The sequence below is a fragment of the Orussus abietinus genome, unplaced genomic scaffold, assembly GCF_000612105.2.
Source record: "Orussus abietinus isolate OABI.00-Male unplaced genomic scaffold, Oabi_2.0 scaffold76, whole genome shotgun sequence".
Taxonomy (NCBI): domain Eukaryota; kingdom Metazoa; phylum Arthropoda; class Insecta; order Hymenoptera; family Orussidae; genus Orussus; species Orussus abietinus.
In genome coordinates, this window is record NW_019394271.1 from 134327 (window position 1) to 159199 (window position 24873).

Here is a 24873-nt window from a genome sequence, read left to right on the forward strand (position 1 = left end):
GTATATAAATACAAAAATCAAGTGGATATCAATTTATGTAATTATTGTACATTATTACAAAAAATGTGATTTTATATACAAATAATACTACTTAAAAGTAGCCATCATTCTTATTCATTAAAGGATCGTAATATTATACAATATACTGTAGATGAACTAATTGTTTGACTACATGATTTTACCTAAATGCTTCAGGTGGTACGTCATTGACTGTATAACTTTTCATGAAGTTGATTATCGCTCCACGAATGTTCCAATTGGCATCCTCTAAATATCTTTGACAAAATTTCAAGTTCATTGAAGTTAGCTCATGTAAAAATCCAAGTAACTGTTCCTTCTCGGAGGGACTAAACAGTGTAGGTTTGAATATCGGCACTTCTTTCACTTCTTGCCTTAAATCTTTATTGTCCACTATACTTGGAGCATTGTCGATATGATACTGATCATTAACGATGCAATATTCATTGTCTTCTTTTGCGACAATAATGAACGTTCTGTTAAATGACATACGTGATCCTGGCAATTGTTTATAGGAAAATAAGCCTTGCACCGAGATCACTGCATGTCTACTTCCTACATGAAGTAAGTCAATATTAAATGTCTTTAAATTGTGCACAGTAATCGGATGACGTCTAAGTGCATTAATGATTCGTTCAGGTCCTTGTAATAGAAATTCATGACACTTGGCATAATCAACAAACTTAAGTAAGTTTCTGTTGTTGGCAACGAGCCTCGACAGATATCTATGTACATAGTTAGAGGTTGTTACCAAAGTCATAGAGAAAAATGCATCTGTGTCATATAGACCATGCATAACGATTCTGTCCTCTTGGTCAAACAACATGAAGTAATGCTTTACAAATTGCTTGATCAAACCTGATCTAGAGCCATCTCCCAGATAGTGAGGCTGCAACATGGGTACGAATTTCTTTTCCACGCCAATCGAAATTCCATCCAACTTTTGCAAGTGTGGAAATACAAGTTTTATAGCCTGTATATATTCTTCCGATGTATTGTACCTTGTACATAAAGGATTTCCATCTAACCATAATTCCGTTATTCTAAATTCTGAGAAATACCGTAAATAATCCACATCATCTATTTTATTGTGCCTCAGGTCTAATTTCGTTAAATGGTAGTTGAAAAATTTCTCATACGGCATTATAGCAGTTATGCCATTGTTGCGAAGACTTAACTCTCGTACAGGGAGTTTCATATCACGAGCGTTGCCCAAAATTCCCATTTTTGCACAACGCAAAACAAACAGAAAGACTCTGGGAGCCGATAATGGACAATACATTGGGCCCAAGTTTTTATCGTTCTCAAAGTTATCGAGATTTAATATCTTCTTAGCTGGTTCATATCGATAATACAAGGCATGGGTCACAGCTTTACTAGGGTTTATCATCAAGTTCTGCGTGTCGAGGAATCCCAAAACGATGTCCATGTACAGAACTTGTCCCGAGGGCAACATTATCGTCAAGTTCTGCTTTACGAGGTTTTCTATTGCTACCAAAGTACACTTCGCAAGAAACACACATTTGTTTTCATTCTCCATTTTGTACATAACTGGTATAAGAACTTCTGGCTCGCAGGTTACAATAACAGCAGTCAGAATCGTAGGCATTTTGTGGTTTGCAGCATTAAAAATGATGAATTTATGCCAGAGATCTTGGCATCCAGCAAGAGCTACTTCATTGTTGTTAAACGAAGGCTTAAGATGCGTCAGTCTTAGAGGTTCCCATGATAACGAGTTGTTTGGCATTTCTGAGGTTGTCATTGTTACTCGTTGGGACATCATTTAATAATTGACTGTGCCTCACTTTTATAAATTCTATTCCTTCTTATGTTAATATCAAAGACATGAGTTATCATCACATCTTTTAAATGCTTACATTTCAACACGCTTCTGAACGCATCACTAGCGATACAGGTTAGAATCGATGTGAAGGCATTAACCTCTCAACCAGTAAAGAGTACACTGTTACTCTAATTAGACTGTCGTATTAAGCCTAATTAACAAGTCTAATTAAATTAAATAATAATATAAAACATTTTCTCTTAAAAAAGGAAGGTATCTCGCACAACCGCGCGATAAGCCATAACTAAGCATAGAATACAAGCATCCGAATAAGAGAGCGAAGCATCGTGTCAAATCAAGTCCAGAGTTTCCGCACTCGCGTCGCGCTTATTTCATCGAAATTTGATGCGACATTCTACGCGTGACATCCAATAAATTCATCAAATACAATCTAAGGTCCGATTTTTGCATATTCCCGGATAGCTATCCTCCGGATAAAGATATCTGCCAGATAAGTAAAGGTTTGGTTTTTTTTCACTGAATTTTAAGCCATTCTAAGCTTCGTTATCTAGAGGAAAAAAAAATAAAAATGGGTGGTAGCCCCAATGGCGTCGCCTCGGGCCCCCCCATTGGCCAATGGGGCCTTCTGAGGCAACACCTCGGCACGCCACGTTACGGCACACCGCGGCTCGGCCCCTCTGGCTCTGCTCCTTGGGAGATTCAAATTTCGCGCTGCTCCCGTCCTTAGTACGCGGCGTGGCCATAGAGGGCAGTAGGTCCGTGGGTAACCATCGAATTTCGTATATAATTTGCCGTAGTGGTATACTTATAACGCGACAATCCAGCAGCTTCCACTGTCACCGACGATTAACCCGTCCCGGCTGTTGACCCGCGAGTACGAGGATATCCGAATCCGGAGGATAACTCTTAACTGGAAGTGAAGAGAACCGAACTGAAAGATATCTTCTGGATAACTTGATCGGGAATTTATCCGTAGGTGAAAAAATCGGGTATAAATCGATCGGTGAAACAGATTTACTATTTTACCCACCCAGCCAATCACGTCTAACATTTCCTAGAAACTCGTGATTACCGTAATAAGGCGATAAATACGGATTATTTGAATGCGGGAATACCACTTTCCTCTCCACAAGTTATACAGATACGCGTTCTAATTATAGGTGGCTTGAGACAGGTTATTTAGTGGAACTATCCAAAATACATAAATCATCGTGCCGGCAAGAAACAGATAAAACCGGCGCCAAGTGGCGGGAGAACTTCCCCGGCTCTTCGCGTCACCTGAAATTCAATGTCACGGCGTCATTTGGCGGTTTTCCAGGCCATCCCCTGCCTTTCGAAATCGAGTCGGAGCACCTGCACGTTCAAATTTGAGCGCGCAAGTGCGCGGGCTCTCGACCAATCAGCGACGCGCAGTTTCTCCTAGGACGACCAATGGGAGGGCGCATCAGCGCGCGACCTTCCCGACGGGCGGCTCGGGCATGCGCGCGCGTAGGTCCGTCGCGCGACACCGGAGGCATCGAAGTCAGTAGAGTTGGGCGCCAGAGCTCCACGCAGTCGGCCGGTCGCTCTCAGGACGAGGAACAGGAATAACACCCAGAAGGGGCAGGACCATGGCACTTTTCCGCATGACCGCGAGACGCTGCCTGGAGGCGCAGGTACGGTGACCTCTCGTTTTCGCTCCATAAACCCCATTCGATTTTGAATGTCGAACGTAACGGACTCTTCCGGTGCGCGATTCGAACGCGTCACCAGCCGCGAAAGGTGCTTCCGCGGATTCCCAGCGACGCGCGCCCGCGTCATCCTTGTCGGGCCCGCCCCCCGTCGATAAAATCTCCATTGTGCACCCCACGCGTCCGCGTCTCGGTTAATCGGGAAATTCGCGGAAACTTCGGACTCCTTCTCTCTATTATAAGAAAGAGAGGATCCCTAGGTACGCGCTTTCTCCCTCGGAGACGCCGCGTGTGCGCCGCTTTACTGACGCCGCACTTTCCGGCGAAGGTGACATGCCGACTTTTTCTTCAAGTCCGAGCTAGTCCAAACGACGACTCGCTTGAAAGAAAAGGGACGCGCTCCGCTCTCGAGAGGGTGCTCTCTCGAATAGCCGCCCGACTCGATCGATATCCTCGCCGCTGACCGGGGCGAACTGTCAATAGTTATGTAATACTCGTCCCACGGAAAATATAATCGGGTTTTCCTACCTCTCCAAAAAAAGAAAAAGGATGTAGATTTACGCATCCGGTTTCAGGCAGGGGTGTACATGTGGACTTCTGAACAACAATAGGCAAAGAAGTCGCCGTACATGATAATAGAAAAACTCAAAAAATTAAGAAGATCCTCGTTAAAGATGGCTGTACGCGTAACGATAAATCGTCGCGATATTGTTAAATCTGTGCAAGCCGATCTGCACTGGTTTAATTGCTGTGTGGCATGTAGATATTGTAGAATTATATTTAACTACCCGGATTACAAATTGATATGATTTATTGATACATGAATGACCTTAACCTGTAGATCATGGGGTCTATTTTTGAAAATTTTGGTTTCTTCTATTTTTCGATGTGCTTGTGACGTTTGTTGTAATTTGAAATTTGAAAGTATCTTGAATAGTTTTAGTGGATAATTTTGGGGGGTCGGCAGGTTCCTCACTTTGTCCCGTGAAGGTTATCGAGGTGGAATTTCGAACAGTAGATAATGATTTGGGGAAAGTACATTTACAAGATAGGACGATAATACATTCCCGAGATAAGAACGTAATCTTCCTCCCTGGGGCACGTACTAGTTCATTTTCTCGAATTTATCTATCTCGTTAACATTGATTTCATTGATTTTAACAATTTCATCGATTTAATTAATTTCGTCAATTTCGGCAATAATCGATTTCATTAATCTCTTCGATTCCATTAATTTCATTAATGTTTTCATTCTCCATTTTGTACATAACTGGTATAAGAACTTCTGGCTCGCAGGTTACATTAATTTCATTAATCTCTTCGATTCCATTAATTTCATTAATTTCGTCGTTTTTGTTAATTTCGTCGGTTTCATTAATTCCGTCGATTTAATTAATTTCGTTAATTTCATTAATTTCGTCGTTTTTGTTAATTTCGTCGGTTTCATTAATTCCGTCGATTTAATTAATTTCGTTAATTTCATTAATGTTGTCGACTTTATAGATTTCATCGATTTCGATAATCTCGTTGATTTCAGCCATTTCGATAATCTTGTTGACTTCATTGATTTCGATAATCTCGTCGATTTCATCGATTTCGATAATCTCATCTATTTCATCCATTTCGATAATATCATCGATTTCTTCGATTTCATCGAATTCGACGATCGCATTGATTTCATAAATTTCGTCGATCTCGATCTTATCTATCTGATCGATTTCTGACCTCGGTTACGCGGTTGGTGAACTCCCGAGACGATTTTCCACGATAAGAGCCCCCGAACGATGGAATCTTTTCTTTCCTCTCTGCCGTCACTTTAGTCTTCGGACGTTGGGCCCATAATCGTCGCTCTTTCATCAGGTCGGAGTCGCAGGGGGAATTCGGACCGAGCTGTTGCCATAACCGGGCGGCCTAATGTCACCTCAAGGTCACGACCCTTTTGGCCGGCCGAAAGTTTGGCACTTGACAGGCCGCCCACACGTGGCCGACTCGCCCGTTACGTAATCGCCGCCATCTTGGAAACTACGAGCGAACGCGTGCCGATAGGAAAGGAAAATGTTGACTTAACCAGCAAGGTGTATCCCGCGGATGTTTTCGAACGTTCACGTCGCGAAATCACGCCGAAATTGAGAAATTCGGAGGAATAAGCTTTATCGACGGAATCGCGTCTATTGATACCCTGGGGGAAAAAAAAAAACGTTGCTTGACGATTATGTCACTTGGCAAGGCATTTCGATTGCAATTGGTAGCCTGGGGCTAAAAATGCTCTGTTTTCGTGATCCACATTGATCAAGGTCGAGCGAGATCTAGCAATGTCTCGGAGCAAGGACTGACACGTCTAAAAACAGACTTTCTACCCTCTTCACTGTGTTTATTATTGTCGACGGATGCCACTTGGCGTATTGTCATTTATATGTTTGTTCATTCTTGACTTCGGTCTTGTTTACTACTCCCTTCCGGCGTTACTTCCGCGTTTCCATAGTTGGTTGTATGTTATATTGTTGCGTGCTTTCTCGTGCTAACCGGAAGTCGTTAGAATTGTACCCTTCGCCAGAAATGTGCGATAATCTAAAAATACAGAATCGGGCAGAGGGACTTTAAATGGAAATCATCATTTTAATATTTTTATTACTAGCTTTATTTAGACACGGTGTATTCATTTTTTAACATCTTATGAAATTGTGGGATAGATTTTTAACGTACGCTATGAAGTCACTCTATTCATTTTCTTCCACAATTTCATATTATAATGTGACGTTATAATTTCTTTTTGTTATACTTAGTGTGGTTGTCACGTGGGCACAACTCTGATTTTTAGGTGTCATTTTTATATTAGATGAGGAAAATAGGTCTTCGAGATGTCGGCGCGCAGGATGGGCGAGAAATAAGGAGGAACGCAAAGGAATGAGGAAAATGTCGCTTCGGCGAAATTGGCGGAAAAAAAAGATATAAAAATAAGATCCAGGCGTGGCTTAATATCAATCGGATTTACATTCTCGGTTGGGAGGAACTGCGAATCGTGCGAGACAGCTGCCTTGTGGTAAAGGAGGAAATACTTCTTCTTTTTGCTTTTCGCTCGAGGTTTCTAAGGAGGAATAATAACTCCGTTGTTTGGCAGCTCTGAATCTTTTTTCGGGAGGAGATGCAAACATCGCGGTTATTATTTAACACCGTTTGAGTTCAGCCTTCGATCTCGTGACACGGTATTTCGAGTCGTCTCATTTTGTTCCTTACGTAAAGGCCGATTTGTCCGGCGACATGTCGAGCAAAGGCGAGTGCGGTAATTCGATGTCTATTGTTCTATACAATTTCCACTAAGTCGAGGTGCATGGAAACTTTTATCCTTCCTTTGAGATATCTTATATAATTTCATGGATATTATTTTGTACAAAATTCAAGGTACAGCTAGGATGCTAAGGTAATCGTATCCTCCGGTTGAGGAGATACTTCGGAGTTTCGTGACAATGATATTACACGAAGCTTTAATTTCCACTCGTGGAGATAAACTGGAAACGTTGTGACAAATTACTTTCCATAGTATTAATTAAACATTAGGGTATGCAGGAAAACCTCGTTTCTAATTGTGGAAATGCATCGCGATGTCGTGATAGGTCACTTGGCATAAAATATATTTCTTCCGTTAGGGGACATTTTAATGCAGCGTACTCGAAATGTTCATTTCTAGAGGTGATACATTTTATTTTCGTGGTAAATATAATTTTGCATGAAATCGATTCGCTTGTTGGAGGAGGCAGGAAATTTTCTCTTCCCGATATTATCCAGAGATACGTGGGAATCCCTCGTTTCCTCGTAGACGTGCATCGCCGACTCCAATCGGCGATAAGGGGGTGATAATTCCCCGTGACTTGGCCCGTTACTCGCAATGCCGTTATGTAGCTAATAAAACGAACATGTACTTCCCAATCCGACGTCGTACGGTTCTCGGCCACGACGTTATATCGTTTCTGAAATTGGCCGGATAAACGCGTGCGATCTCTCTCGCCTTTGAAAACGCCCTTCACGCGCGATCTCTCATTACGTAACCGAGCGATAATGGCCATTATCACTGCCGAAAGCATTTGTCATTACGTGACCGTAAATTAATTAACCCTTCCTCCCGAAAGAAAGAAGAAAATTAATGCGGAACCATTCCAACTATCCTGCAATATGTTGGAATTAATTGAAGGCCATTGGGGGGGACAAAAGTGTACTTTCTTTTTTTTTTCTTCGTCTTATGTTTTATCCGCTAGATCCTCCAGTGCATACATAAACGACGTATCGACGATCGTTACGAATGAAATAACGAGATTAACGGGATATGAAAGGGTTATTATACATATATATATTGAAATGTAATATTTATGAAACTTTTCTCCAAATTGGATGCAACTAATCATTTGAGACTTCAACGTGTGATTATGGAGGACCATGAGGAAGAACGTAGTGCTCGGGAAATTTCATTTTTTCATACAAAAATTGTTTTTATTTATCTCAGACTAGAATCAAGAAGGCATTTTTTTTTTATGAAATTTCACGACCACCACGTTCTTCCTTAGGGCCTAAATAATCATGTGCTCAAGTTGCAAATGATTCGGCGCACTCGGTTTGGAGAAAAGGTTTTGTAAATATTGAGCTGATGCGTAAGTAATGGCGTGTTTATTTTTTACACGTAACGTGAGGTGTAAAGAAAAACCCCATTATTTGATGGGTCAACCTAATGTCATGACGTTTTGAGATATATATTTAAAATGATCCTTTCATAACGCTTTAACAGCGCGGCTGCAACCGTGATCATCGAATTCCTCGGAGTAAATGGAAGGCCGTAACGGAGGAGAGAAACGAAAAGGTCGGAGAAAGGGACTAAAAAAGGTGCTGTTGAAGCTGTACAACCGGTACAGTAAACGGAAAAAGTATGCGACCGATTGGACAGGACTTACATTTTCCGAAGACGAAACTAGTCCACCAGATGCACCGACCTCGCACTTATGTAGACTTGTACATATATATACATGTATAGATTTATGTAAGACATGTGCACCGACTCGCGTCTATACGTGGATAGAGTGTCGATATTATGATACGCGATTATATATACGGGCATATACATGTATATGTAAGTTCGATGCATAGACGCATGCTTATTTGTGTGTACATATGTACATGTATAGGCTTATACATGATTTATGCACCGACACGTACGATCGGGTCTCTCGAAGCGAAGATCTTTATGCACGGCGCTTAACTTCGTATCACCTGTTTGCCTAACCGAAATAAATTTCTATTAACCGAGCGGCCGACGTTCGCCCAGGAAGATTCTCACAGCCGATTCATCCCGCTTTGAAGGCTCGCCAGACTCGGCCTTCGGGTATATCGTAGAGTAGAAGGGATCGTTCTTGTGGTCGCGATCGAGATTCGGCATTTTCAAAAATGGCCGCTGACGGATGTCTAGGAGTTTTCTGCAAATGGAATGTGTTCAAGTACGTTGAAGCAAGTTTCTTGACTTCTTTTTCTTTTCCGCGTTCGAGTAATGGATGCCGTATCTTGAGGAGCGCGTATCAACGGGATGAAATTGGTTGTTTCGTCGCGTGACCGTTTCGCCTCGGAGTCGGTCAGTGTTTAAAGGTCGGCCATTGGACAATCCGTATTGACGGCAACTCGCGCGAATCTGGCCATCGATGGCCACAAGGACGCCGGGCTGAAGGGAAGGGAAATAAAAACGCGTTAACGCGGATTGTCACTTTTCCTTTCATTCTATTTAAGCGAGATTCGCGTTATCTCGAGGATTGCATATCAACGGACCGATGGAGATGGTCGGTCAGCGTTCAAAGGTACGCCTGTGGACAATGGCCGGGGGCCAATTCCCGCGCCGCCCGTGAAAATTGGCGGCGTATCGCGGATAGTCAAAACATGCCGCGATTGGCCCGCCACGTCGAGGTCGGCGGCCAATCAGGAGGCGCGGTTCGCGCCGTCAACCAATCATGGCGCGTGGAGATACTCACGTGAGTTTGAACGTGCGAGCGTCGACACGTGCCGGGTTAAGGTGAACTGAAACATCGAGAAACTTTGATCGACATCGATACAGAAGATTTTTCTAAATGCCTACGTTGCCGACGTTCGTTTTTATTTTGACAGTTTATTTCGACAGTCTGTGTCGAATTGTATTGGATATTGTACCAAATGGCATACTCCACCTATCGTTTTCGTACAATAATTATAAAGAAATCGAAGTAAAACTCCAGAAATCCTCTGGATTCATGCTTTCTGGGGCCCTAATTGACTGCAGAGGGATATCCTGTGCCATCTGTGATTTCCAAGTCAATTAAATTTTCACTCCGAGACTTCGTATTCCCATCGTTTTAGAATAGAAGCGCATACAACACTTTTTTTGCCTTTATCCCATTCAAATGCGAGTTTATTGATTACCAGTGTGTCCTAAATTGTCGTAAAATTGTCCTGACCCTTTCGATTCTCATATTAGAGCCTTCGATAATTGTATATTGATCGAAATATGAGAGCTCGACGTCAGTTTGGTTCTGGTCTGGGCTAAGTTAAAAAATTTTGTCCAAAGATCCAAATTTTGAATGTGTCAGGACAATTCTTAGACGTTCAGGAGTGATGTGTCAATGTTTCGGACAGTTTGGTCTAATACCCTTAAAAAAAGTGTTGTATTCAAATCGACTGATTTGAAGGGTGTTTGACTTCCCCTTAACTGAGTGCGCATATGAAATTTCGTACATAACATGGAGAAACAACCGTGGATGGATAAGCGTTTAATTTTTAAATATACCGCCCTATTTCCGCTAGATTTACGTGTATGAAACTCGAGTTCCTTTAGTTTGTGGTTATTGAGAGCGTAGGCTCGTATGTATTTATATCTCAGGTGTTAACCCTCACGACGTTGGAACTCATGACGTCATCGATTCTCCATTTAGCCTTTCGCTCTTTTTTTCTCTCTCTCTCTTTTTTCCCTAATTTCTTTACTCGCAGTGACGTAAGATTACTCGCCGGCACTGGCGACACGTGCGCGGTCAAGTTCAGCGCATCAAATTAATTCGCGAGCGCGATACTCGCTCCGTCGTCAATGAGTGCGACAAAGACGACTTCCGAGCAACCTGTGGATCTCACTCTGACTCGTGACGTCACTCCCGGCGATTTACAGCTTCGCCTTTAATCGCGTTAAAATTTGTTACGTGTCGGGATCGAACGTCCGAGCCGGAATTTGTTCAGGCTGCATTGCCGAATACACTTAACGAAGTAATCGGTGTCGCGTTATCCTTCACCTTTTAGGAATTAAGAGGATGTGAAAGTGACATCTAAGAAATCAATCGTTTCTGAAACCTTTCTCCGAACCGGGTGGGCCGAATTGTTTGAAACTCTAAAATCGTCATTAGACCATTGTCCAAGACAATACTCGATATTATCAATTTCACACCTCACAATTTATTCGGCGAAGGTAGAAAATCTTGCCTAAAATCTCGCATGTAAATGTATCAATTTTTGCCATACGATTTTATAAAATGATAACACGAGGTTAGATGATTATAAATTCATTCGGAGAAAAATCGGGTATGATGCTTAAATAAAAGGGGTAATTATTCATTTTGAAGAAATGCAATCCACCGTGAATCAATTCTTTTTGCGGAAAGTTCAGAATCAAATATCTGCATCGCGGAGTCCGTTTACTCGGCCATTGTCCAGGGCAGTACTCGATATCAATTTCACACCTCGTAATCTAGTCCGTGGCAATGGAAAAGCCTTCTCCTATTACCGTCTCGCATTTCGCCAGTGACATTGCGTGGGAGGGAAAGCAATAATTAACGCATCGTTCAATGACTGCGGAAATGACCCTTGCATTTTCATCATTGACAGTCGTCACCTGTTTCGCGAAAGGAAAAACAAAACGTACGAGATTTATTTATGCATTCCGGAATTACGTTAGGACTCGTAACCGCGAAAACCATTACGGTGCGTGCTTACATGCGTTACTTTGAATATAAAACGCGTTGTTATCGAATAAAGGATAATTAGATATCATTTGCATATTTAGTCGCGAGATATCTCGTGAGCCCGAGTCTTTTTAAATGCAAATCTTGGCCGCGTGGAAATTGTTATCGTCCTTGTTGTGAAAATGTTTATAAATGATTGAAGGCTGCTTATATAGAGGAATTTAAGAAAACAATGCAATGTATGCATTTCTAACTCGTCGTTATTACGGCGGAAAATTTCTGCCAAATCGTACATTTAGTTAACGGAAGCTTCACACACGTGTCTTTGAACAACGGAATTCAGCGGAGTAGAAATTGTTGTTCTCGTTAAAATGATTTTACGAGAGGTCAAAACGATAGTTGCCTTTACGATGGAAAGACAATGTTTAAGGACACGCGGTCTCTACATTGCACGCCTTGATGGAGTGGAAATTCTTATCGTGCTCGTTTAAAAAATTCCACAGGTATATTGCGAAATGAATAAGTTCCTTTCACAAATAGTAACCTTACATACCACGGTTGTCGATACAAATGTTCGTAATCTCTCTCTGTCCTGTCGTTAACATTAATTTCACGTATCTTATGCGTCATTCCTGATACAACTATTTTCCGATTAATTAACTGGAATGATTAAATTAATCTTTCCGGATTAACTCTACGTGTCTTATCCGATATCGTTAATACAACTAATTTCTGACAGACCTACTGAAATGTGAGAATTAATTTTTCAAAATTAACACCACGCGTTTTGCGCAATATTCCTGATGCGACAATTTCGTAACCGATCGTGTTGAACGTCAACATGAATTATTCGACATTAAATCTTTATGCCTTATGCGGTAGTTTTGATACAGCTATTTTTTTTTCTTTTTTTTTTCTACGATTAATTGTACGAACTCTAAGGTGATATGAAAGTGGCGTCAAAGAGGTCTAGTTTATGAAGCTTTTTTCCTAAGTGGATGGACCGAATCGTTTGAAATTTCACCACGTGAATGTGGAGGTCCATGGGATTTAATTGTTTAAAAATTTCTTTCTAAGCATTTTTTTAATCTTCAATACTAAATTAAGTTTCATGGGTGTCAGAACCTTCCTTGGAGCCTCCACATTCACGGAGATAAAATCTCAAACGATTCGATGCATCCAGTTCCATAAACGATCGACCCCTTAGGTACCACTTCCCTATCACCTTAACCAATATCTCATATGTAATTATTTTTCAGCCCAAGATCCCATCCCATGCCCGATCCTCCAGTCCATCCTTCGAGGAGTCTAACCAAGCGGCTTGAAAAAGAAAAAAAGATGAAAGCGAAAAGTAAGGAAAGAATGGACATCCCTTTTCCCAGGCTATCGATGGAATCGATTAAACACGGAATTACTTAAGCGGGAATTAAAAAGCGCTTAGTCGAGGTCGCCGGGTTTGCGCAATCGAGGTGCGTAACAGCGATTTCGCCTATCTATTGGAAGTGCGTAATCCATCGGGATTCGCGATTTTCTCCATTCGGACGCATTCTTCAGAGCGCGCTCGCCGTGTCCCCCAGTCTCGGGCCTCCCGTCTTCGTGGGAAACGTCCAATGTCCAATCGTCTGCGAGACAACGGTCACTCCGTTCTAATTTTACATTAAAAGTCCCATCCGCGAATGGCTGGGTTACGCAGGACCTGGACGGGGCGATTAAACGTCACGTCCGATAAGAGACGATCGGCCTCTTAGCGATCTTCGCCCTCTGTCGGATTCGCCGACCGTTAAGGTGAAGTGAAACCCCCTTCAAATCAGTTGATTCGAATACAACACTTTTTTTCAAAGGTATTAGACTAAACGCGCCGAAACGTTGACACGTCACTCCTGATCATTTAAGAATTGTCCTGACACATTCAAAATTTGGATTTTTTAAACAAATTTTTTAACTCAGCTCAGACCAAAACCAAAATGGCGTCGAGCTCTCATATTTCGATCAATATACAATTATCGAAGACTCTGATATGAGAAACGAAAGGGTCAGGACAATTTTACGACAATTTAGAACACTCTGGTAATCGATAAAGTCGCATTTGAACGGGATAAAGGCAAAAAAAGTGTTGTATGCACTTTTATGCTAAAACGATGGGAATACGAGGTCTCGGAGTGAAAATTTAATTGACCTGGAAATCACAGATGGCGCAGGGGGTCTCTCTGCAGTCAATTAGGGTCCCAGAAAGCATGAATCCAGAGGATTTCTGGAGTTTTACGTCGATTTCTTGATATTTATTGTACGAAAACGACAGGTTGAGTATGCCATTTGGTACAATACCCAATATAATTCGACCCAGCTGTCAATATAAAAACGAACGTCGGCAACGTAGGCATTTAGAAAAATCTTCATTATGGACATTGACCGAGTTCCTCGACGTGTTTCACTTCCCCTTAACATTTAGAGACGCAAATGTGTATGTCGTAGTCAGATTGTAAAATCCGGCGTTTTATAATACGCCTAATCGCATTATAAAATGACTGGCCGGGTTATAAGATAAAGCTAAGTGGACGAGGATTTGATTATCTGGCCGCGTTTTACAAAACGCCGGATTTTACAGTCTGGCTACTACATTAATATGTATATGTAACGTAATCGTAACGCGCTATCGCGATTACGTCTGGTCCAGCTTCTCGCTCGCGACCTTTGTCGGCATCCGTGAGCGTTTCCGCGAGCTCGGATTTGATAATGAACTCTAATCTCTGACCCTAAGGCGAAATCGCGATGCGCCGAGTCGGCGCGTGCAAGAGCAATCAGATTCTTCAAGGCTGATAACGATGCACTTCTGGTCAAGTGGATTCTCTGCGTAGCGGCTCACATTTTTCTTTTCTTTTCCCCTCGTGCAAATTGAATTCACCGCGAACGATAAGGCCAGCGAAAATTTGCTGTAAGGTTATGCTTAAAAAAAGAAAGGAAGAAATAATGTGAAAGATAACGTGGAAACATTGCCGGAGTAGCGCGCGTACTTTAACGATACTTCGTGCCCCTTGTGTATCGTTGCTAGTCTCAACAGTGTAGATGTCCATGTTACGATAAGCACGCACGGTTGTACAAGTGCAGTTATCAGGAGGTGAATTTGTCCTGCCATGTCATCCAGAATAATGTTACGTGTTTGGGTGTAGGGCGTATGGAAAATCGTTGACTGGCGACGACTTCATTGTCTCTTTTCTTTTCTTTTCGTTTTTTAATTATTATTTACGATTCCGTTAATCTGACAGCATAACGCGCGAAAAACGGAGACGCACTGATAACGTGAGACTTTTTCGATAGGATATGAATAGATTGGCGTTACTTCGACAAAACATATGTTAATGAAATGCTAATATATATACAAGAGTATTGCTTTATTCCGGCGCGTCCATTTCTTTGCGATATCAAAAGGAAAGAATGGGCTTGTGATGTTTAAATTATGATACTCCGTTTTACGCGCATAAAGCAGATATGGCACTATTGGAATGAAATTTCTCAACGTTGAAATATGAATAGGTTGTCGTCGATTAAACAATGTATGGGTTGTCATCAAGGTTCGCGATTATTTTGTGACGAATTCCGTGTTACGCGTGGCATTGAAGATCAATCGAAATTTCCGTATCATTGTTACGTGTCGCTGCGAGGGGTCATTATTGTCGAGCGTTGTCATTAATCTCGCCTTTTCTATTTGCAGAAAATTAGCCCGACGATGCTGGTGCGTCCATTGTCGGATGCGTCGACCGATTTGAAGAAGGTCCTCGCCGAGAAGATCCCGAAGGAGCAGGAGCGCGTCAAGACCTTCCGCAAGAATTATGGCAACACCAAAGTTGGAGAAGTCACCGTCGACATGGTAGTTATCGCCTTCACTGGGTTCTTATCTAATGCATTTAACACGTGAAGAAATTAGTTCAGAGTCGTGTTAATACGTATGACTTCTTTCAGCTATTGTGAAACTCTTGATAATGGATCGGGACCATTGCGCCAGGATTAATTAGACCATTAGGATTAGTTAGATGAAGGAATTTGTGAACCGACGTCCGAGGGATCCTTGAAAGGAGGATATCTCTTATCAGCCATTTCGATCCATGGAACGCTAGTAACGAGTGCGCGTACTTTGTCGAAATTATCACCTAGAGTCGTGACGAATTACTTTCTGTATGTTGCTGATAACACGCGGATGATAAACGTCGCGAGATGGGTGTGCACCGCGTGACTACTATGTGATCGCGATCCAGCGTCCGCCGTGAACAGGGAGCTCTTATCAGAATTTCGTGGCCGTAATAAATTTTTTTCTTCTCCCCTTGAATATCATTTAGCACCGACTCGGGTCGTACAGAAGCTGTGACGAATATTAAGCGATATATTTCCCGTTGTTAGTCCCTCATTCTTCCCCACGTGCAGTTATTGCTCCTCTAGCTAAAACAAGATATAATAAAATTTGGAATATTCATATAGAACGAACTCATGGGCCGACCCAAATTTGTATTAAGTGTGATACGACGATAACGGTTTGTACAATTTTCCAGATGTACGGCGGCATGCGAGGCATCAAAGGTCTGGTATGGGAGCCATCGGTGTTGGACCCCGAGGAAGGCATCCGTTTCCGGGGCAAGTCGATCCCGGAGTGTCAAAAGCTACTGCCAAAAGCTTCGGGGGGTTCGGAACCGCTGCCGGAGGGTCTCTTCTGGTTGTTGATCACCGGCGACGTGCCGAGCAGCGCCCAGGTGAAGGCCATCTCCCAGGAATGGGCCGAGAGAAGCAAGCTGCCCAGCCACGTTACGAAGGCGCTGAACGACTTCCCGCAGTCGTTGCACCCGATGACGCAGTTCTCGGCGGCGATCACAATCCTGAACAGCGAGAGTGCGTTCGTCAAGGCGTACACGAGCGGGGTGCACAAGAGCAAGTACTGGGAGACCGTCTACGAGGACTCGATGAACCTGATCGCGAAGCTGCCGGTGGTGGCGGCGACCATCTACAGGAACACCTACAAGGGCGGCAAGGGCCTGGGCTCGGTGGACGCGAACAAGGACTGGTCCTGGAACTTCGCCAACATGCTCGGCTACGACAACGCCCAGTTCATCGAGCTGCTGCGCCTCTACCTGACGATTCACTCCGACCACGAGGGCGGCAACGTATCGGCGCACACGACCCACCTGGTCGGCTCCGCCCTTTCCGACCCCTACCTGTCGTTTGCCGCGGGTATGAACGGCTTGGCCGGTCCTCTCCACGGTCTGGCCAACCAGGAGGTCCTGGTCTGGCTGCAGAAGCTGCGCCAGCAGGTCGGCGACAACCCCTCCGACGAGAAGCTCAAGGACTTCATCTGGACCACCCTTAAAAGCGGCCAGGTGGTGCCCGGCTATGGCCACGCCGTTCTCAGGAAGACGGATCCGAGGTACACCTGCCAGCGGGAGTTCGCCCTGAAGCACCTTCCCGACGACAGCCTCTTCAAGGTGGGGACATGTATGAGATGCGGTACCAAGGGAGCATGAAAGCGGCGGTTGGGAGACTTTTCTATGAATCGGTCGTTTTGAATTCTTTGAAATTTCACCACATGAACGTGTACCTGCCCCGAAGGTGGGCACTCGTGAAATTTAATTCTTTAAAATTTGCATTCAAACATTTATGAAATTTTATATAAAAGAAGATTAAATATCACGGTTGGTATCACTTGATGACATTTCAGACATTTCTCTACACCCCGAAGAAAAGCTTCCCAAACGGTTGACTCTTGAGGTGGAACCGTAGCATTATCTTTAGCCGGGTTACCTGTTTATCGATTAACATCCTATCGTCGCTTTTCAGCTCGTCTCGCAAGTGTACAAGGTGGTCCCTCCCATCCTCCTGGAGACCGGCAAGGTGAAGAACCCGTGGCCGAACGTGGACGCGCACTCCGGCGTGCTCCTGCAGTACTACGGCCTGAAGGAGATGAACTACTACACCGTCCTCTTCGGGGTGTCCCGAGCCCTAGGAGTGTTGGCCGCCCTGGTCTGGGACCGCGCCCTGGGCCTGCCCATTGAGAGGCCCAAGTCCCTCAGCACCGACCTCCTCATGAAGGCCGTCAAGGCGGCTTAAGGAAATAAAGACCCTCAGACCCTGGAGTCGTCGCGAGCAAGATCACGCGTTCACCAGGAGCAGTCAGCTGCTCGCCCTTAGATGCATCACAGGAGGTCGCAGGGAACATCGTCGGCACACGGAATCGCGGCTACGAGGCCTCCTCGTGGCCTTTTGATACTGATTTTTACAGGATCGGCGCAACCGTTCCGGACCACCGGAAGAGCGGGAATCATTTTATAGAAATCCAAGGAGGGGGCGCTGAATTTTTAACGAAAAGCCTCGCGTTCCCCTCGCCGAGGGAGGCGCCGACGATTAATCGTGTCATCGGTTGTACAACTCGACCCGGACCGCGCGACGAAGCGAGTTAGATAGCTCGACTAGAAACACGAGTAACTTAGACCGAGGTCTCTCCGTTCATGTGAGAGATTCGTTCATATCTCCTGACCCGCCTTAAGGGGATGTGAAAGTGGCATCCGAAAGGTCTTTATGAAGCTTTTCTCCTAACTGGGTGTGCCGAATCGATTCAAACTTTACAACGTGAACATGGAGGCTGCAAGGAAGGTCCTGACCCTTGTGAAATTTCAATTTTTTTTTATATATATAAAAAATGTCTAAAATGTCTAAATATTAAAAAAAGAAAAATTGAAATTTCATGTATCTCAAGACCTTCCTCGTAGCCTCCGTATTCACGTAGTGAAGTTTGAAACTATTCGTAAGACCCAATTAGGAGAAAAGTGTCATAAACGAAACCTCTTCGAGGCTACTTTCGCGTCACCTTGAGAGGTACACGATTGTACGCTATTGGACACCTTAGAGGCGTCGATACGATCGCCGACCTTAATCGCACAGGACAATATTAGGATAATTGACGATCACCAGGTAAAATAGGAGATGTGCGAGGACAGGGAATAATGTCAGGTCAAGGAACGATCGATTTGCCGATTTTGGCTGGATTCTAGGGGCGCGTTTATGCGCCCGTTGTTTATCCGCAAGGACCGTAATCATTGTTTATCCGTAGTGAATATTCGACCGGATCTTTGGAATCATTGGTTCGTATGGATCGCCCGACCTTGTATCGAATTAACGAGAGACGGGGGAAGCGTTTTAATAACGTCCCAGGACGTGTTCTGCACCGAGGCCGAACAAAGTTTTGGTGCTAACGAAGAGCGTCCTTTCGGCAAGGACCGTCGCAAAACCTTTAGTTCTCCCATGTTTGCGTGTCCACCTAACGAAGTACATAAACGAGAATAGCGTTTAAGACGTGCCTAATGCGCCCAGTTATTGTTCTTAGAGAGCGTAGCTGATGAGAAGCCGCTTGTTTTGTACGTTAACGCCGTAAGGACCGCGTGTAAATTACGGAGAACGACCAGTGGTAGACCCACCGTCAAGCGAATGGATGAGTGTGTGCGGTACTTTATTTATAACAAGAAGTAAGAAAGATTAAATAAATAGGAATCCTGATAACTCCAGCTGATGGTTATTCGTGGTGGAGGTTTCTCTTTTATTTACTTGGCGAATTCCCGATTCAAGGGGCCCAATAAAACAACGGCGGCCATTTTGAATTTTAACGCCGGATGCGAGAAAATCGCGGAAAATTCCTAATTGGCACGAATTGCGTAAGATTCCCACTCGTTGAGAACCTTTTTGTCTATCTTTACGAATTCTTTCGACGGAAATTTTCATCTTAAATCGTGCGCAGTCAAATCTGTAAATTCCCATCGATCGGAAGTTTTACTTTTAAGCCGGGCGCAACGAACTTTACGAATTGTACCAATAGAAATTTTTATTTTAAATCGGGCATGTCGAACTTTACGGATTTTTGCCCTTACCGATTCCGTCGATGGGAATTTTTACCTTCACGAATCCCATCGATGGAAATTTTGATTTCAAAGTGTGTGCGACGAACTTTCGTAATTTTTCCCTTCGCGAATTTCATTGATAGGAATTTTTATTTTTGCCAAATTTCATCGATAGGAATTTTTACCTTTACCAATTCCATCGATAGGTATTTTTTACCTTTACGAAAGACCATCGATAGGAATTTTTTACCTTCACGAAAGACCATCGATAGGAATTTTTTACCATTACGAAAAATCATTGATAAGAATTTTTTACCTTTACAAATGACCATTGATAAAAATTTTGATTTCAAATCATGCGCGACGCCCTTCTCTAATTTTCCCCCCTACGAATCCCGTCGACGGGAATTTTCATTTTGAACAGTGCGCGCCTTACATTACGAATTCCTGAATTTTCCGAATGCTCGCCAACAATTGATTCGCAAATTCGGAAACTACTTGCATAAATTTCAGGCCATCTCGCGGGTCGTACGGGAATTTACGGAGTAAGTATCTCTCGATGGAATCCTCTTCGACTTATATTTCAGAATGTCAAACTTCAAATCATTTAACAAATTTATATAGAACGCATCGTCTCCAATTAGCGCATATACTCGTCGAATGTCGGCCTTTTGTTCTACATCTCGTAATCGGTACGCCATAACAAGTATACGTTAAAAAAAAAAAATAAAAGAAAAAACGAACAAAAAAGGGGGAGAGAAAAAAAGGATTGATCAAAGTGTACATTTCCAGTTCGATAATTTGCCTACAAATCGCTCGCAAGAGATGACCGGACGATTGAGCGAACCTCGGCAAAGAACAAAGTACCTCTAGGTGTCCACCTCGAAGAGATCTTCTCAATATGAGAAAAAAACCAACGTCCCTCTTCCCGTGTTAAAACTCCTAAACGTTCGTCTCACTCTTAAACCTGGACGCTATTTACCCTCCTCGCTCGCAGAGTACCTCTAATGATCGCTAAGATGGATTTTCGTTTACATTCGATAATGCTCGACCGTCTTGATTACGATTTTATGTTATATCAGTTAAAATTACCTAACGGAGATTATTTCTCTAGCTACATAGAAATTAATCGTTATACATGTACAGCTCGAATGAAAGGGACGAGACAGCTGTCACTCGATTTAATTACCATTAATTAATCGTGCACCTAAAACGATACGAGCCTGACTGTAATCATGCTCTTAACCTCATTCCTTCCTTTGTCTTTACATCGCAAAAAATGCCAAACGAAAAACAAATGATATATTGAGTTATTCCATAAATTCTGGGACAAATTTTTCTTAGAGCAAACTTTCGTTGGATAAATGCATGCTTAGAAAACAAAAATCTACCGAGAAATTATCAAGAGTGTCGAAGAATACATTGTTAATTAACACGTGATTAGTTTCTTTGCAAAGAAAATACATTTTTAAGCCGTTTACAAATTTGTCTATAAACTTATGGAAAGTATGATGTATTGGGTCGTGCCATAAATTCGAGGACAAATTTTTCTTGCTGGGAATTTTCATGAAAGATAATTGCATGCTTAAACAAAACTACCGAGACATCCGTGCCGACGAATAAATTAACAATAATGAATAATTAACACGTGGCTCACTTCGTTGCAATGAAGTTACATTTTCTAAGCGTTTGCAAATTTGTCCGTGAGCTTACGGAACTACTTAATAGTGCAGTTGCCGTTAAAAAATATAAATTACAGATCGCGAAAGTCATTCGACGTGGAATAAACGAGTGTACATCGTAAATACATGTCCACTTTAAAGTTCCCTCATCCCTTACGTTATTCTAGAGCAAACAACTGTCTCATTGTTAAATCCACATTGTATCACAGAGTAGTCTGCATTCCGTTTACAAGTTTACAGTTAGGCTTGTTGAGTAACCTCGCGGTGAAGTCTTATAAGATGTTTGCACGTACCGAATGCTAATGAATCTGCTTACGTTCTTATGTAGGGACTTTAAAAATCTGAGCCTATCCCAATGCTACATGCGAGTTCGCTCTTTACAATGGATCGCTGTCAATTAGGAAGTATAAAAACTATATACACGGCATATATGTATCGTTATAGTTTCGCAACAAGCCGAACGACTTATCATTACGCACATAGAATTAACGATTAATTTAATTCGACGGTCTTAAGATTTGTTACATTACAAAGGTGGACGAGATTTTTTACAGGTTGCAGATCTCTTATGTAAACATTACTACAAGACTTTTACACTCTTTCAAAGTGACAATCGGATGGTACTTCATTCATGAAAGCGTATCCGTCGAATGGCTTTGCAAATTCAACGATCCATTAGCTTTAGCTTAATTTACAGATTAACGTGGAATATAAGGTAGAAGTAGGAGCGAACCAATATGGATAACCTTTTTGTAGCAAAATACTAGTATTAAACTTTGAGCACGTTCCGAGAAAACATTGCACAATTACATGCACCTTAAGCTTATTCGATGGATGATCTGAATTCGTTTGACGTCGTTATGTCTGATAACAAAAAACGTTCCCGTCCACCATGTTACTGTAAAACGATATTCAGCATCGCATGATTTTTTACGAGACTACACTTTGAGGGTTATACTGAATTTTGCTAAATTGATAGGGAAATCTTATGCCTCTTTATGTTAATTTGTACAACCGTCAAAGTGACACGGTACCTACACCCGTTACATAATTTACATATCAAATACTCTGTTAGAGCTGTCTTCGATTCTCATAATCTACGTCATGTCTTTTTTAACCGGCCCACGATCCACTCTAATCCTTGATATAGTCTGAAAAATAAGATATTTAATATATTTTTTCACTTCCTACTTAATTTAAAAAAATAACTTTTGCATGAGATTAATTTTCATTTTTGAAATTAAATTTACTGATAAGATTAAATAATCTGTGGTAACAAGGGACAAACTGTAAGAGATAATACGTACCCTTCACCGGTTAATGCACAACAGCTTTGTATATGCCACTGATGTTTCTTAATTGACGTCAAGTCTAGCTGCCTCGAAATCTCGGCAGCCGTCATACTGCCCTTTAAATCTTGCTTGTTAGCATAGACTAGAACGTTGGCTTTACTTAGTTCTTCGTGGTTTAACATGGAGTACAGTTCTTCTCTGATTACTCCTAATCTTTCTCTATCAGTGCTATCTATGACCATGATGATGAATTCAGTGTTGGTGTAATAAGTGGACCACGCAGCTCGTAAGCTCTGCTGTCCACCCAAATCCCACATTATAAAGTGGATATTTTTCCACACCACTTCTTCGACGTTAGATCCAATAGTAGGTGACGTGTGGACAACCTCGTTCATTAAAAACTGATACAGGATCGTCGTTTTTCCTGCATTATCGAGGCCGACCATAACTATCTTATGTTCTGTAAATGTAATATTTAAATGTTTATGATTTAATTTACATAAGATTAAATTCTTGTCTTTATACGATATTCAGAGCCTTAGTGAGAATTAAATTCTGAGTTTCAGGTGAAAGAGCATACCAGGTACGGAATGATGCACATAAATACTAAACGCCTGAAGTGAAAGTCTTAATAAAAAGCGGTGCTGGCTATGTGTTATTCAAACATGCTGAATCAATAAATTTATCTCAATGCATGACAATGAAGAGAAACATTAAGCAACAGCTTATCTCATTAAGCGAAGCAAGTAAGATTACTTGACGTAAGACATAAAATGATAATGGGGCGTCATGGCACACCATTGGAAGCCAATCGGGAGGAGAAAGTTACGCATTAGGAGTCTATAAAAACGTTTCCGCCAAGAGACGGTGGATTTTCGAGAAACCCAGCTGTCAGCGAAAAACTTTGCATGCTTCCAGGCGAGCGAACCGATTACCATCTTGCACAAAGGAAAGAGAAAGGACAATTAATTGCGGCGAAGACACGTCAAACTTACCTTCGTTTCCGAAAAAACTCCACAATCTCGAGAATAATAGTCCCATACTGGAGGCTCGGCCTTTAAACTGTGGAAGTAGTGTTGTTTACCTACGTTTACGACGACACGGTGCTACTTTCGAAAATGAGATCAGCGTCGGGCCTGAAGATTCTCATAGTCGCGGGGTTATGTTCGCCGCATCCCGAGAGAAGTCACTGCGGCTCGGTGGATCCCTACGTATTTTCGTTGATTATGTAGGTGACAACCGCTAATAAATAACCGAGAGTCGAGGAATAACGATAACATAGGGATAATATAACGCAGACCTGCCCTAATCTAATCAAGCGAATCGCGACATGTTGAATATCTGAGAGGCCCCATTGAAATACCTGGTTAACCACCAATCCGCGATCGCAAAACTGTGCCGGTTGACGTCATCGCGAAATGGGCATCGCTGATTGGTCGGCGGATCGCCCGTCTGCTAGGTGCGCGAAAATTCAACCTGACACTAGCCTCGTTACGCTCTCGGAGTGCTACGTTTTACTTGTGTATTTAAAATACGATTCACTTTGAAGAAATGTATCTTTGGTACGCGGCAAGAAGTTCGCCGCGGCGTCGCAACTTCACGAGAAGAAAAAATGTCGCTTTGAATCGGCGCGAGATGGCGACTTATACCAGAGATGAGTTGGGAGATTGCTTACGGGCAGAATGGTACGATCGCATCCCGTGCTGCCCTCTGGTTTCGTACGTTAGCTTTCACCGTTTTTTGCTCCCAAGGGCGGCGCAATGAATTTCTGATAGTAGCTCGCGCACTCGCAATGGCGGTACCATCTACCAGTCGCCGTTGGCGGCTCCCGCACGCACGCACGCGCGCACGCACGCACGCACGCACGCACGCACGCACGCACGCACGCGAGATTTCGAACGTTTTCGAGCGTTTCTCGATCATTTTGAGAGCGGTTTCGAGCGTTTCCGAGCGTCATCGAGTGTTTTTCGACAGTTTATGAACGTTTTCGAGCCTTTCTCGATCATTCTCAGAACGTTTTTTGAGCATTTTCAGAGCGTTTTCGAGTGTTATCGAGTGATATTCTAGTGTTTTCGATCGTTATCGAGCGTTTTTCAATTTTTTGGAGCCTTTGGGGCGGGCGGGTGTGCGTGCGTGCGTGCGTGCGTGCGGGCGGGCGGGAGCCGCCAACGGCGACTGGTAGATGGTACCGCCATCGCGAGTGCGCGAGCTACTATCAGAAATTCGTTGCGCCGCCCTTGGGGCCAAAAAACGGTGAAAGCTAACGTACGAAACCAGAGGGCAGCACAGGATGCAATCACACGATTCTGCCCGTAAGCAATCTCCCAACTCATCTCTGGCTTATATTTCGATTTCGAGAGCAGCGAAGTGTGACGAATGATTCCGGCGGACGGATGACGTCATCGCTGAATGGGCGTCGCTGATTGGCACGTCTGCTACGCGCGCGAAAATTCAAACCGTTATTAGCTTATTCTCTCGGAAAGCTACGTTTAACTCGTATTTTTAGAATTCGATTCATTTAAAAAAAAAATGTAGATTTGGTATGCGGCGAAGAGTTGATCGCGGCACTGAAAAATCGCGGAAAAGAATGTCA

General features: G+C 42.9%; 3 protein-coding genes across 5 annotated transcripts; 1 reads left to right on the forward strand and 2 right to left on the reverse strand.

Moving 5' to 3' along the window:
- Nucleotides 1-159: 159 nt before the first annotated feature.
- Nucleotides 160-3231, reverse strand: LOC105699972 (nuclear RNA export factor 2-like). The gene has a single exon (XM_012425455.2). The coding sequence runs from the start codon at nt 1799-1801 to the stop codon at nt 179-181; it is 1623 nt and encodes a 540-aa protein (XP_012280878.1). The 5' UTR covers nt 1802-3231; the 3' UTR covers nt 160-178.
- A 91-nt stretch (nt 3232-3322) lies between these two features.
- Nucleotides 3323-18070, forward strand: LOC105699976 (probable citrate synthase 2, mitochondrial). The gene is made up of 4 exons (XM_012425459.2): nt 3323-3477; nt 15148-15303; nt 15980-16903; nt 17256-18070. Exons 1-4 carry the CDS (start codon nt 3433-3435, stop codon nt 17523-17525), a joined length of 1395 nt encoding a protein of 464 aa, XP_012280882.1. The 5' UTR covers nt 3323-3432; the 3' UTR covers nt 17526-18070.
- A 1796-nt stretch (nt 18071-19866) lies between these two features.
- On the reverse strand, nt 19867-24020 carry LOC105700029 (ADP-ribosylation factor-like protein 5B). Of its 3 annotated transcripts, none has more exons than XM_012425570.2 (4): nt 23956-24020; nt 23276-23487; nt 22296-22740; nt 19867-22139 (listed from the first exon to the last, which is right to left on the reverse strand). In XM_012425570.2, the coding sequence occupies exons 2-4, from the start codon at nt 23319-23321 to the stop codon at nt 22091-22093; spliced, it is 540 nt and encodes a 179-aa protein (XP_012280993.1). In that variant the 5' UTR covers nt 23322-23487; nt 23956-24020; the 3' UTR covers nt 19867-22090. The 3 variants fall into 3 exon arrangements, with proteins under 3 accessions (XP_012280993.1, XP_012280994.1, XP_023290603.1); XM_012425571.2 differs by lacking the exon at nt 23956-24020 and adding an exon at nt 23581-23626; XM_023434835.1 differs by lacking the exon at nt 23956-24020 and having other exon boundaries at nt 23276-23643.
- Between the last annotated feature and the right edge of the window lie 853 nt (nt 24021-24873).